A 14209-nucleotide genomic window follows, 5' to 3' on the forward strand; every position below is an offset into this window, starting at 1 on the left:
GTGTTCTGAGCAGTTACGTGTTAAACACCGACTACTGCAACTAAATAAAAAATAACCAAAACCACCATACGTGGCTGCATTTGTTTAGGACTGAAAATCATACTTTTGCTGTGTCTCAAAGAAATACTTGGGTGTGTATAGTCACAACTAACACTATTAGGTGTGTTGGTATGAATTTAAGTGAGTACGGTCTTTGCCCAGAGACTTGTCTGAAATTTGGATCTTTACCAGATAGTTCTTCTGTGAAAGCAGAGTAAAGTATTTTAGCTGCCATAGAAAACACATATATTCTTGGTGTTTTTAGAGAGTTACAATATTTATGTGACACAGATTCAGAAATACGTCAGATTTTCTTGTAGCAGATTCAATACAGATCTGCAACGAAGGGTTCACCCGAGAAAGCAGGACAATAGTACATTGGTCATCAGAGGATGCTGTGTAAATAATACATTTATCTTAGCATATCTCAGTGAGAATTTCTCTTAGTGAGCATTTATCTTAGTGAGAAACTGGGACTGCTTGATGCCACAAAAATAGTATCTTTCTCAGTTAATATAAAGTCATCTGGACTTACAGAATGGCTTGGACATTGAAGAAATGTCCATGTTCTTGTCATCTCTCAACACAGTGCAGAGTGATCCTTAGAGCTCTGGAACAATGATAGTTGCCTAGAGGGATATGGAATATTTACATGGGTAATGAGAAGATTCAGCATTCCAGCAGGCAGGGGGTTTTGTGGGGTGTTTTTTTAATGAAAGGTACTCTGTAGGACAGAGATGGGATTAGGAAGCCTGCTTGTGCAGGGGAAGCACCTGTTGCTGTACTGAGCACCCGTGGCTGGGTTCCTTTGATTTCAGCCAAACCGTCCCTGCAGCACTGCCAATGCCATGGCTGGTGAGCTGGGGTTGGAATACTGCCTGTCACAGGAGGGGGCTGAGGGGCTGAGTTCAAAAGCCCCATGTGCTCCGAGAGAGGAAGGTGTGGGTTTGGCAGTGTCTCTGCATTGCTCTGACAGACAGACTGACAAAGGTTTGTAGTGGTAGATCAAGGAAATGCTGTCCTGCATTGTTGGAGCTTCAGAGCATTAACAGAGTCTAGGCTTGGCATTCAGGAGCTTCAAAGCCACAGACATTGCCAAAAATACACTTATCTTGAAGTATGTTACTAATTATGATTGAATCAATCATTCCCTTAAAACATACTGCCTTTGCAACCTGAAACCGGTGTATTGTCCTTTAGCTACAACATGAGTTCAGAAACTGAAGATGTTGAACTTTCAAAGTATCCTGAGCAGATGTTGATGTTATGTATGTAACTGGCATATGCTGTTGTTTTCTGGCTTCTTGTTTGCACTTTTTAAATAATTTTTTCTATTTTTGTGTTTCTTCTAGTGCTCCCATATTTTGACATTAGAGGACATTTCAAATTAGTTTAATTTTAACTTTTTTCAGGCAGTGTGAAACAATTGCTTAAACATGTCAGATCTTATCTCTGATGAGAAAAAAGTTAACATCGTGATTCTTGCAAATAGATCATCTATATGACTGACATTGTTTATTGTACTTCTGTTTTTAGAATAATATATAAATGCTCTATGTGTGACACTGTGTTTACTCTACAACCTTTGCTCTATCGCCACTTTGATCAGCACATTGAAAACCAGAAGGTGTCTGTTTTCAAGTGTCCAGACTGTTCTCTTCTATATGCACAGAAACAGCTTATGATGGATCATATCAAGGTGTGTAGGCATCTTCTCTTGTTTCCTTCATAGGTACCGTTTTTCGTGCATTATATGCTGTGAGAACATACTGTGAAAAGGCACAGAATAACAAGAAGACTGATGAGGGAGATGTTGTTAATTCCAAGGGGGTAATCTGTGAATATTGTTCTCAAATGTTAAAATGTTGTATTTTGGATGGTCTGCAGGGGGTTGACCCTGGCCAGATACCAGGTACCCACTAAAGCCGCTCTCTCACCCTCCCTCTGCGGCTGGACAGAGGAGAGAGGAAAAAACCAGCTAAGAATTCATGAGTAGAGATAAGAGCTGAGAGAGGTCAGTGACTGATCACCTTCACGGGCAAAACAGGACTCAGAGTGGAGATAGTTCTTTTTTTTTTTAACTAAATAGGCAAATTCTGTATATTGCAGTGTATGTCTTGTTTGGGAATTAGTTTTTCCTGACTCAGGTATTATTGGAAAAGCATTGTTACATCTGTACATAACCATTTCTGTAAGAGCTGAAGATGATCTTAGGAGCTCGATCTGACTGCAGTTAGGGTCAGAAGCTACCCTTACATAAATCAGGGTGGCTCAGCATCTCACAGTTTAAAGTTAAGCTAAGTTACTTGCATTTGGGCACTGTTTAACTCTTTAGTGTTCCATGCCAGTATTTGTACTTTCATCCAGTGGGGTTTTAGCATGATTCACTGTAAATGACTCAGACATTTTTGAGACTAAAATTAGAGGGTTAGAGAATACACGTGTAGTAGCAGTATTACTGGTTTTACAGATAAGGTGTGTGTATAGTAGTCAGGACAGCAGCAAAGCAGTGTAAATTGGAGTTCAGTTAAGGGGGGATAAAAAAAACAGTAGCAGGCTATAGATAAAAGCAGAAAAGGACTCAGGGAGAGGACGAGTGCCCGGCAGGGGCAGAGCTCAGCTGCACAGAAAGTAATGGTTTGGTATGGCTAGACATAAACCATCAAGGCAGAGATAGACCGGGATGAAAGCAGAACAGAAAGGAACAGGAGGAAGCTCAGGAGAAGGTTATTTAAAGCTACAAAAAATAACCCAGAATAATTCCTGCAGATGTCAATGCTTCTTAATGGCAAAACCTGTGTCTCCTTTTCCTGCAATGACTCACTACAAGAAAATTTCCAGCAGCCAGTGAGAGCAGGTGCTGGAGGACTGGACTGGACTGGAGGTGTAACACTCCCCGTCTGGCTGGTGGCACGTGCTGCCAGCACTGGGACTCTGGGCTGTGCTTTAATGCTTTTTGTGTATTTTCAAATAAGAAATTAAATTTCAAGTATTGAATTTAAAAGACATTCAGAAAGTTGAGCACTAACATTTTACATGCTGACAAGTTAGGCTGGGATGGAATCTCCAGGTCAGCTTCAGTTGCCTGGAAGTACAGGAACCTCCCTTCTCCCTCCTCTGTGCACTGGGATACTAAAGGCAGCCTCCTCCTTTACTACACACCTTCACTTTGCTTTAGAGCCAGGCAGTTGGGCCTGTGTGCTTTGCTTTTTTTATTATCATTTTAGGGTTTTTAAATACTGATTTTCCTTCTATTTAACAGCTCTTAAACAGAAGAATAGAATGGTCTACAGATGAGGTTGATATTTGCTCTAGAGCCAACAGGTAGTCCCAAGAGCCACAGGATTTACAAAAGAACTTGTTACCAGAGTATCAGATTGGTATTCCTATATTCTCAGAATCGAGAATGTATTGAATGGAGTTTTTGTGTCTGAGGTTACCTGAAGGAAAAGTGTTCCCTTTGGGGATGGTTCAGCGTATCCTCCAAGAGAGCTGTCCTAAGGGTCAGTAGATGAGAGGATCAGAACCCATCAGGGTAAAGGACAAACAAACCTTTTAGATGTGAGAGCCCTCCACTGTGGATCCCTGTTCAGGAGGGACTGCAGTTGTCCCAGAGCCCTGCAGATTCACTCCTGCTGTGTCCACATCCATGTACAGGACATGTGGCCAAAGCCCCCTGGGACACACGGCCAAAGGCACCGCGTGGGAAGGCTCGGGTGTCACCCCAGCACACAGCACACCAGCTCAGAAATGGGAATGGAGGGGCTCTTCCCTCCTTACTGACCACTGACAGGAACTGCAGAGGAAGGGTTCCTGCCCAGGAGCTGCAGGGGCTGGAGAGCAGCTTGTCAGAGCCCTCTGGGGCCTGGGGGCCCTGCCAGCCCGCACAGCCTGGATTCTAAAGGCTGTAAACAGAGCCCTAAGGGAGAGTGCTCATCAGCTGAATGGGGAGTAGGACAGGGCTTAACCTCAGCCTCAACAGAAAACATTAATATATCCTAAACTATAGAGCTGTCTGATGTTTCTGATGTTTTGTCTTATTTACCAATGTGGCAAGTCAAAATTTGTCAGTAAAAGCCTTTCCTTCTTGGAAAGCATCAGTCACATAGTCTGAAGTGAGGATGCACAACTAGTATGTTAGGTAAGTAAAGCAAGAAATTAAACTGAACAATAAGTGTGTCCTGAGCCCTTTTTTCCTCCCTGTTAAACAGCAATTTAACCTTAACTAAGTCTCATTTTTTTGTGTGTGTGTGAAAATACCTACAGATGGTGTCTGTTACTGGTGTTGGCTGTGTCATGCTAGGCCTTGCCTTTACTTAACCCTGTTTCTTTAAGAATGGGATCTGATGACAATAGTATGTGATTTGATGATAGTAGTTTGACAAAGAAGTAAGTGAAGGCTTTTGGTTCAAAGGGTCAGTGCATTTTGTCAGTACAACTGTGTACGTCTATGTTAGTTCTGTACTTTTTTTTCTCTTTTATTGTAGTCTATGCATGGAACTCTGAAAAGTGTTGAGGGGCCACCAAACCTGGGGATAAATCTGCCTCTCAGTACTAAACCCACAACGCAGAACTCAGCCAGTCACAACAAGGAGGACACAAAATCTGTGAATGGAACAGAAAAGTTGGAGAAGAAATCTCCTTCTCCCATAAAGAAAGCAGAGCCTAAAAAAATCGCTAATCCTGGCTGGACATGTTGGGAGTGTGACAGGCTCTTCACACAGAGAGACGTTTACATCTCCCACATGAGGAAGGAACATGGAAAGGTAAAGGAATATACCGAATTACAAAAAACTTAATCACACCTGAAATGTGAAGTAATTTTTCCCTAAATTCCATTTGTGTTTTTGCAAATAATTCCTTTAAGTTTCATCATTATTCTTCTCTGTTCTTATATCTATTCCATATTTTTCTCTTTGGCTGCTTAGTTTTTGTCACGTTCTGCATAGTTCTACTGAGAAAATATACACACTCCTTCTCAACTGTAGGCTTGTTCTTTCAGTACCAGAATTTTTTCAAGATGGAAAGAGTGAAAGATGTTGCACTATTTCATCCAAATCATCTAATCTGATCCACGTTCTTATTTCTTCTTTGTGCCTTCTTAGTTCCCTTTCACTCTTGGAAGTTGTGTGAATGTGGCAGTGCTGAGGTAACAGTTGGATTCGGTCTTAATGGTCTTTTCTCACCGAAACAATTCGGTTATTCTATTCTGTTCTGAAGTTCAGTGCCTCTCAGACTCAGGGAGTGGGGACTCAGTCTTGTTTTGCTGGTCCAATGAGTGCCAAGCAGTGTTTCATCTTCAAGGCAGACACACTCTGTGGTTGAGCTCTTGCTCTAATCTTACACTTGTAGGTTCAGCTGAGTTAACAAGTTGCATTTTGTATTTAAAGCAGCTGGATTTGAGACATCTTATTTTAAAACAGATTGAAAGTGAAATATGGGAATGCTGCGTCCTCGAGTCAGCAGAGACCCCGTTTGCAGTTCTTCTCCGTTCAGTAGAGCTTCCAGTTAAATGAAATTAAAGCCAGGCAGGCAATAGTGGCTCTGCTGAGCTGTGTCTGAGCCAGGCTGTGCCAGCTCCAGCCCGCTGCTGACCCATGGCAGCTGTCTGCTCTCCACTCCCTGCCTTGAAATGTCTGACTCTTCCCTCAGCTGGGAATCAGGGAATTAAACCAGTGTACTGTGCTGCACTGCAGCAACAGAGCAGAACTGGAAGGAATAACAGGCTTATTTTGTCTAAGTGGAGGAGAATCATCCATCTCTGATGTTTATGTTATCTCAAGAACAGCCCTTACTATGCAGTATTAGATAATTGTTGCACTCAAATACTGGCCTAAAGGCCTCTTTTATTGCTTACATTCAGGTGCTGTTTTTTATCTCTCTTCAAGCAGTTCCTTGAATAACACAGGAGGCAGATAGATATTCAAATGAACAGAGATACAACTCCATGTCTTTCAGAAATGGGAAAGACCAGGTGCTACACTCCTTCCTGAGGAGTTTTTGGGATTGGCTGCCATTGCAGAAACCAGTGCATCCCAAATCCTATTTGGTCTCTGTCTGGAGTCTCCCCAAGACATTTAGAGTGAATGTGGTGTCACAGCTGGCTATCCCAGGTAGTGCCCCCGGTGCTCTGAGAGGGACCAGGCCCTGCTGAGCACTATCCTCCTCCTGCTTTTCTGACCAAGGGCTTGATGCACCTACGCAGTGCTGACACATCTTTGATGTGTTCCTGCTCCATCCTTCTCGCTTCCTCCTTTTCTTTTTCCTTCTGCTTGACAAACTGCAATATAAACCCCACAAAATTCCCCAAACAGATGGTCCTCAAGTTGGCATTGGACAATACTTCTCATTTCATCATGACTTTTCTGAGCCCTGTTAGTGTCTCAGTGTCTGTGAGGTTCAGTTTTGGTCTTCTTTCTGTGCTCTTCGTGCTTCCCTGTACGTGGCTGAGGAGCTCCTAGTCAGCAGCTGCAGACATAATTTGGTTGTGGGAAGGGAAAGCAAATCTCTCACTTTACTGCCTTTACTGATCCAGAAATAATCCACTGATCCTCCTTGCTTCTTTGGTGGAAGAAATTCGCTTCACCCACAGTCCGTGACACCAGTTTACAACTGGTGGCAGGTGTATGTGTAGCTCATTCTGGCCACATTGCTTTGAAAGAGGCCCAGCTCTGACTTGTGCGGTGTTGCTGAAGGAGGGGTGTGTACAAAAAAAGGGTAAGTGATGTTTCTTTCCTATTATCACAAGGTTCAACACATGCACTACTTTTACTGAGCTTTTTTAACTAATGTTTTTCTCTTCTTTTTTTAAAGCAAATGAAGAAACATCCGTGTCGACAATGTGACAAATCTTTCAGCTCTTCCCATAGTTTATGTCGTCACAATCGTATCAAACACAAAGGCATTAGGAAGGTTTATACGTGCTCGTAAGTTCTACTTTTATCTCTTTAAAAACCCACTGTTGGCTGACACTCTTCTCTCGCCCCTGTATAAAAGCCAGTATCCCATCGATTCGGAGGGTCGGGAATTTCGATGCAGACAGGCCAAACCAGTCCCCTGTCCTGCCTGCAGACGTAGCAGGGCCGTGAGAGCACAAGGCATAACGTCTGCGAGCAGATCTGAACTCGGCTGAGCTGAGAGTTTGCTTGGCTGGCAGCTGGGGTCACCACTGTGCTGAACCTGGCTTTCAGTAGTCTCTCAAATACACAGCCACTCTTTTAATCTACAAAAGGCACTTGTTAAGCATAACACTGAATGTGTGTGTGTTTGTGTGTCTGCAGGCACTGCCCGGATTCGAGACGGACTTTTACCAAGAGGCTGATGTTGGAAAAACACATTCAGTTGATGCACGGTATTAAAGACCCTGACGTGAAAGAAATGACTGAAGCTACCAATATGGAAGAAAAGGAGGTAAAAGAAGACACAAAGGTAATCACTTACAAGATTCATTCCTTCACGGAGAGTGATTTTTTTGTGGGTATATATTCAGGATCTTTAAATAGATATGCTTATTTGATGCCTTAAAGGTCTCATCTTCAGTGAAGTAGAGCCCCAAAAGCATTGTGTTTATCAGAGTTGTACTGGAATCTGCCAAGGGAAAGTTTCTGACGTTTGCAGGTCACAAACAGTAATGAAAAGAACTGCTTATTTATGCTTACATGATCCCCTATTTCTGTCCCCTTTTTAGGTTCCCAGTCCAAAGCGTAAATTGGAAGAACCTGTACTGGAGTTCAGGCCTCCACGAGGTGCAATCACTCAGCCATTAAAAAAGCTGAAGATAAATGTTTTTAAAGTTCACAAGTGTGCAGTTTGTGGCTTTACAACAGAAAATCTTCTCCAGTTTCACGAACATATTCCTCAACATAAATCTGATGGCTCTTCATACCAGTGCAGGGAATGTGGACTCTGCTACACATCTCACGTGTCCCTCTCCAGGCACCTCTTCATTGTACATAAGCTGAAGGAGCCTCAGCCCGTATCAAAACAGAATGGGTCTGGGGAGGATAATCAGCAAGAAAACAAACCCAATCATGAGGATGAATCATCCAACAGTGCAGCATCAGACAGGCGATGCAAAGTGTGTGCAAAGACTTTTGAAACTGAAGCGGCCTTAAACACTCACATGAGAACACATGGCATGGCCTTCATTAAGTCCAAAAGAATGAGTTCAGCTGAAAAGTGATCAGATTATTTGGGATGCAGAAATCTCTCTCCACATTGGAATACTAAGGACATTTTTGCTACAGAAAGTTCAAGGTATAATAGTGTTGCAATATATTCTGCATAAAAGTGTCCCCTTCACCTCATTGTCTATATCCTCAGAACCATTGAAGCAGTATTTGAGTTGAAAAGAGTTTGTATATATTTAAACTAATAATTTTTATACTCTTTGTTATGTGTTTGTATCAGTATCTAGTGGAAAATTTGTTTTTTTCTGTTTTGTTTCTGTTCTTTTGTAGTAAGTTTCTTTAAAACAGAGTTCTGAATGCTGGGGCAGTTCCTTAGGTTCTCTTAAGCTGTTTCTTTTTTGAATGCTTCTGAAAGAAAGTTTAGCTAATGGAAGTGCATCAGAAGGCAGTGCTTGGAGGGGAGAAGGGAAGAGAAGCAAGCTAAGATTTTAAATTCTAAGAACTTGTGCTTCTAAATGTCTGTGGAAGCTTTTAAACTTTCTCTTACAAAGTATATATTAAAAAGAAAAAGAAGTACCACTGCATGTGTAAAATGCAGTGCTGGTTTTTAGGTGGCAACACCAGAACAGGTGCAGACCCCCTAGAGTGGTAAAGTACTTTTGAACAGTATAATTGCACAACTCTATGTATGATAAAGTGATTTTGTTTAGGTCATCAGGTGCTTCTGATCAAAGCTCAGATTGTTACAAAAGGGCTGGGCTGCTCTGGATTTAACAAATAAGATGTAATTAGAGGAATAGGTTTATAATGATGATGTTTCTTGTCATGTAATTTATTAAACATTATATAGAAGCGAGTACACAGCATTACGTATTTTCCTTTTTGGTTACTGAAAGCAAATAGTTAACCCTCGCGGCAGGGGTTGGTGTTTGCCAGCTCTGTACGCTCATGCCAAACGTTCTGGTGCTCAGTGTCACACACAGCCACAACTGTGAAGGAGCCAAGGCCCAGCCACGTGCTGGGGGCTGGAGCTCCAGCACAGGCCCTGGGCGCTGGGGAGCCACTGCAGACCTGCCCAGCGCCACCGGTTTCGCTTGCACAAGTACAAAAAGGTACCATCCTGTCCCTTTCAGATAGAGTTCTCTGTGAGAGTATATTTTTGGTTTGTTTTTGCATTTTATACCTTGTATGTATCCCTACGAGGAAAAATTTTGTACTTTTTTTTAAAACGAATTGTGTATATATAGATAGGTGCATGATGAACAGTAGTAATTGTTGGGTTCCTTAAAAGTCTTGCTGCTGTCAGATGTTACTATACACTACGTCCGTTACAACTGTATTAAACACATTTCATATGTAAATAAATGTGGAGCATTTTGCCCCTAAAGATTTGTGAGATTCTCTTATTTATCATGAAACTTTAACAGTTTTAAAGTTTGAAGTGTTTAAAAAAATACAGATCCTCTCAGCCAGCTCTGTAAAACTTCTCAGTCACTCTGGAAATTGTGTATTGGGTACATTAGTTCTGCTCTTTCCATCCTCATTCTTAATTTGGCTCATCAGTAAATGCTTGTTAGGCCAGTTCTATTACTGGCATACTGAGTGGTTATGAGGTACCTCTCCATCCTACAGCTCTCAGCGGGCACAGGATCTCAGTGTGTGATGTACACTGCCACCACTGCCCTTCCATTCAGTGGATACCTCTGAACACTTGTTTGTTGATGTGCACTGTCAACTGTACAACAAATGAGTTATCACTATGCAGAATGGTGTTTTGTATACAGTGAACAGATAATAAAAGTTACATTTTCACAGCCATTACTAATACCTTTGTTTATTTTCCCTCTTCACTGCCTTGTCCCTGCAGGGGATGCTGTGAACCAGTAGTTTATGCCATTACTGGTGCTACCAAGATGCAAACCACAACGATTTCCTGGCCAGTAACCTGACAATGTGAACGGGTTTGTGGTTCCAACCAGGACCCGGGGTCCTGCACTGCCACTGCCCCGGAGCTCCCTGCACATCCCGGGAGTGCTGCCCTGCTGCTGGGCAGGGGCTCCGTGCAGCTCCACCCGCCAGATCTATTGAACTCTCCTGCCAGTAATCTCTTGAAAGGCTTAAGGGAGAGGGTCTGGAGCTGCCCTGTAACTCTACACACATTTCTGTGTCACACCCCACACGCTGCCTAACAGAGGGGAATGTCCCGAAGACCAGGAGGGGAACTGAACAGAAAGCAACAAGAGACACAGTGGAAAGGCACAGATCTCAGTAGGCATACCTAGGGGAATTATCTCCTCTTGTAAACCATAAAGAAAATATTTAAACTTATTTTTGCCTGAGATCTGACATTTGAATTGTTTGCTTTTAATTAACATTGTGCCACTGACAGTCAATTGCAATGATGACATTAATAGTCCTCTTTTCTACATCTTTCCTCTGAGGATTTAACAGTAATGGATTCAACCTCATAATACCTCTCTGTGGGGTAGGAAAGGGATCAGTCAGCCTCTGCCATTTTGCAGCCACTCTTGTTGGAAACAGAGGTGCTTAACGTTGCACCTCAAGTGCAGCACCAGACTGGAATGCAAACAAAGGCTTCAGGGAGCATTTGGGCAGAACAAAGTGTTACTGTCAGGTCTGGGGTTCACGTGTGGGGGCTTCACTCTATTTACCCTGTACAAGGGCAGGGGTTTGATCTCCATGGAGGCAGTGCCCGACAGGTGTGTACATATAAATGTCTGTGTCCTCTTGTGTACCTTCCCATCCCATCCCTTCTCCTCTTCAGGGAGGCAGGAAGCACACCGAAACCTCTGCCCAAGTATCCAGCTGCAGAGAAAACTGCCCAGCCAGGACTGCACCAAGGCTCAGGTCCACCTGCCAACACAGCTTCAGTAAAACTGATTTTTCACACTCAGGGAGGTGTTTAGCCTTGCCTTGGCCTGCTTGCACACAGGTACAGACAGAGGTAAATCTTACCACAGCCACTGTATTTTTAGACTTGTCTGGTTTTTCTATTTCTGCAGGGCACTTACAGATGCACAACTTGACCTGCCAAAAGCCCAAATGTTCCCAGTTCTTAACCTCTGGGTACCTGTGGGGAAATCAGTACAGCAAGCCTATTTACTTTTAAAAGGATTTTTATATAACTCTGACCTTCTCATTCTGTTAATATAACCTTTCTCAGTACACCTATCACACACACGCAGCTGCCAGGCCAATAATGGGACACAGAATAACCTATTTTAGTTTAAAACCTTTCTCAAATATTAGGGCAGTTCAGTAGTCAATTCTTTGTATTTGAATTTCAGATTATTACTAAAAGGTTATCTGTCTAGGCTCCCTGAAGGGCAACTAGGGTGGGGATTGGAGTGACAAGAGAAATAAGTACCGACCATGGCAAACACAGAAGGCACGAGCATTCCCGACCCACAGCCCTGGGCTTTGAGTACAAACTGGGTTCTACAGCCTGAAGCAGATGCAGGAGGAGTGCAAAAGAAGGAGCCACTTCTTGTCCCCTCCCTGAGCACTTTTTCCCTTTGAAAAAGAAATGTATTTGCTCCTCAACAGTGACTGTACAAAACCTGGTTTTAGTGTTATTTCTTTCACAGCTGGGGAAAAAGGACAGCTTGCCTTCCTGGGGACCAAAGGGCCCATTCGAGGGCATCACAGTGAGACACTGCACTGGGAATGACCCAGATTTACCTGGAAAATGAACTGGAGGCACTGCAGCTTTCTTCTCTGACCCCCAGGTTTCTACGCTGAAGGCAGAAATGTATTTGGCGCAGTAATGTGACTATTAGTAAAATAAGCTGAGCATTGTATCCTTCCCAGATATGTCCCCTAATATGATTTGGCAAAAGACTTTATGCAGTCCATTTATTTCCTATTCTCAAATGCTGCTATTTTGCATTCAGTGACTCTAATGTGATGGTGGAATATGGATGCAGTGCATTATGAGTATTGCTCCTGCCGAGTCAGGCCACACTTGGCTGACACTGCCAGAGCTCCGCGGGCCAGATTAATATTGCAGGTCAAGCACAACAATATTTAACTGTCTCAGTTAAAATGGAGAGCAGGCCCTGAATGCAATCAGGGTGGAGGAGCTACGGTCTCAAAATATCCCTTGGTCATTACATTTACATACTGTTGCTCCTGGCAAAATGAGCCCAGCCCTTTCTGTGCAGAGAAATGTCCCCTCGTGGAGCTACTCCAGCACTGCTTCGCCTCCCTGAGCTGGTTCCCACACACCATGTGCCCCATTCACGTCAGGCCAAGCCCTTTCCAAAGGCTCGGGAAAGTCAGGGCACGAGCATCAAACAGGAGACTCTACGGCCAGAGGCCACACTGGACTCCACTGAACTCAGTGACCAGATTGTCTTACACGGTCTGTGACAGAGGCCTTCAAGTGCCATCACAGAAATCATTTCTCTGGTGTTTTCCTAGGCAGTGTTTTAGCCTCAGTTCTGCAGCGCAGGTTAAGCAAATACCAAATAGTTAGTGAATATCATTATTCCCCTTCCCCAGCACAAAGCAAAACCTAACACATTAGAAGCATTTTTAGTCTACTAAGAGATTGTTCTTGAGTAAGGGTTAAATATTTCCTTTTTTTTTAGAATTTTTTTAAAACCTTTTTTGCCTTTCTCTCATTTATTCTTGGGCAGTTTTAAAAATTAAAATTTTTTTTTCACTTGGGAAAGCCTAAACATTTTGTCAGGTTGTTTCTGATTTTTTTTTTTCTGTTCCATGGGGGGAGGGGAAGGAAAAGAGAACATTATTTGCTAAATTCAACTGAATGTTCGGATAGCTGGATCCCTCCCTCTCCTTCCCCTTTTCCTCCAGAAAAATACATTATTTTCACAAATAAACCATTCCCTGAAACAGATCCAACTCAGCTGAAATCCAATTATCTCTCCAGACACTGGGTTGCAGAGCAGACTAAAACTGTTGACTCATACACTTAAAAACACGAGCATGCAAAGCGCCCCAGGGTTGCCAACCGTGCCCGTGAACAGGTCCTTGCCAGCTCCCAGGGCAGAGGACAAGACTCACGAGAGAAGTGACACGAGACAAGCCACACATGCTCCAAAGCAGCGGCCTCCAAAGGGGGGTGCAAATCCAGGGGTGTGCAGGAAGAAAATATTCTTTGTACCATTACAAAAATGCAATGAAATGCAAGTATTAGAAGAATCCAGAATAGTGTGCTATTGGTGCAAGTGGCATCCCATTGCTTTTGGAGAGCCCTGTGTGCACCACGGGCTGCTCTAACAGCCTGCTGAGCAACAGGAAGGGGAAGCAGAAGAGCTCCCAATGGATTTGGACACAAAGAGTGCTCACCAGGGAAGGCAGTTACTGTGCTGCTGCTGTGCTTTGCTGAGGGGCTGCAAAAGGACTGCTATGGCTCTCCCTATTAACCCACACTTTTCAGCCCAGGGGCAAGGTGCCAGTTATGTGCCCATGACCAATCTCTTAGAAATCAAAGGGCTGTAATTCAATATTCTATGTACAGGCTGTTTGCAAAGGTCTGGCAAATCTGCCAGAATGCCAAGAGCTACATTTTTTCTGTGTACTAAAAAACTAGCATAATTTTCTAGCTGCAGAGCTCCAAAAGATCTACTGTACAAATATTGAAGTCAAACATCCAGAGTATGGGAAGCTTTCAAAATACATGTAACCTTTAATAATCTAAATCATGCAGCTGGTAAAATAACAAAGCCACCAACAGAAGTGTAGGTGATTCCTAGCACCTGTGGAAAAGGAAGAAAAGCAGCTTCCTAACATGTTTCCCTTGCCTCCCCATGAAAAATGGGGGAGTCCAAGTGTTTTCGGAGCTATCAAACACCAATCACAATCAAACTGAGAGGCAGAGATACTGTGGTCTCAGCATTAAGTGTGTGTTCGTGCCTTGGACAAAAGAATGTCCCACCTCTGTGAACAAAAAAATAAGCAGCTTCAATCCTACCGGGTCTCAACAGAAAGCTGCCTTCTTGCCTCTCTAAATTCTCCAAATGTCAGCGCTGCCTCTTCCCTCTACTTGTCACAGA

General features: G+C 43.2%; 1 protein-coding gene across 7 annotated transcripts in view; it reads left to right on the forward strand.

Annotated features, from left to right (window-relative positions):
- The window catches only part of ZNF532 (zinc finger protein 532), a 30264-nt gene extending 20286 nt beyond the window's left edge, over positions 1-9978 (forward strand). For all 7 annotated transcript variants that reach the window (XM_017839175.1, XM_017839174.1, XM_017839173.1 and 4 more), the window contains 5 exons: positions 1576-1738; positions 4527-4805; positions 6853-6965; positions 7320-7467; positions 7727-9978. In XM_017839175.1, the coding sequence (XP_017694664.1) occupies positions 1576-1738; positions 4527-4805; positions 6853-6965; positions 7320-7467; positions 7727-8221 (1198 nt within the window). In that variant the 3' untranslated portion in view covers positions 8222-9978. The remainder of the gene's footprint in view (positions 1-1575; positions 1739-4526; positions 4806-6852; positions 6966-7319; positions 7468-7726) is intronic.
- The last annotated feature ends 4231 nt before the right edge of the window (positions 9979-14209 follow it).

This window comes from Lepidothrix coronata, unplaced genomic scaffold (genome assembly GCF_001604755.1).
Source record: "Lepidothrix coronata isolate B3197 unplaced genomic scaffold, Lepidothrix_coronata-1.0 Scaffold382, whole genome shotgun sequence".
Taxonomy (NCBI): Eukaryota; Metazoa; Chordata; class Aves; order Passeriformes; family Pipridae; genus Lepidothrix; species Lepidothrix coronata.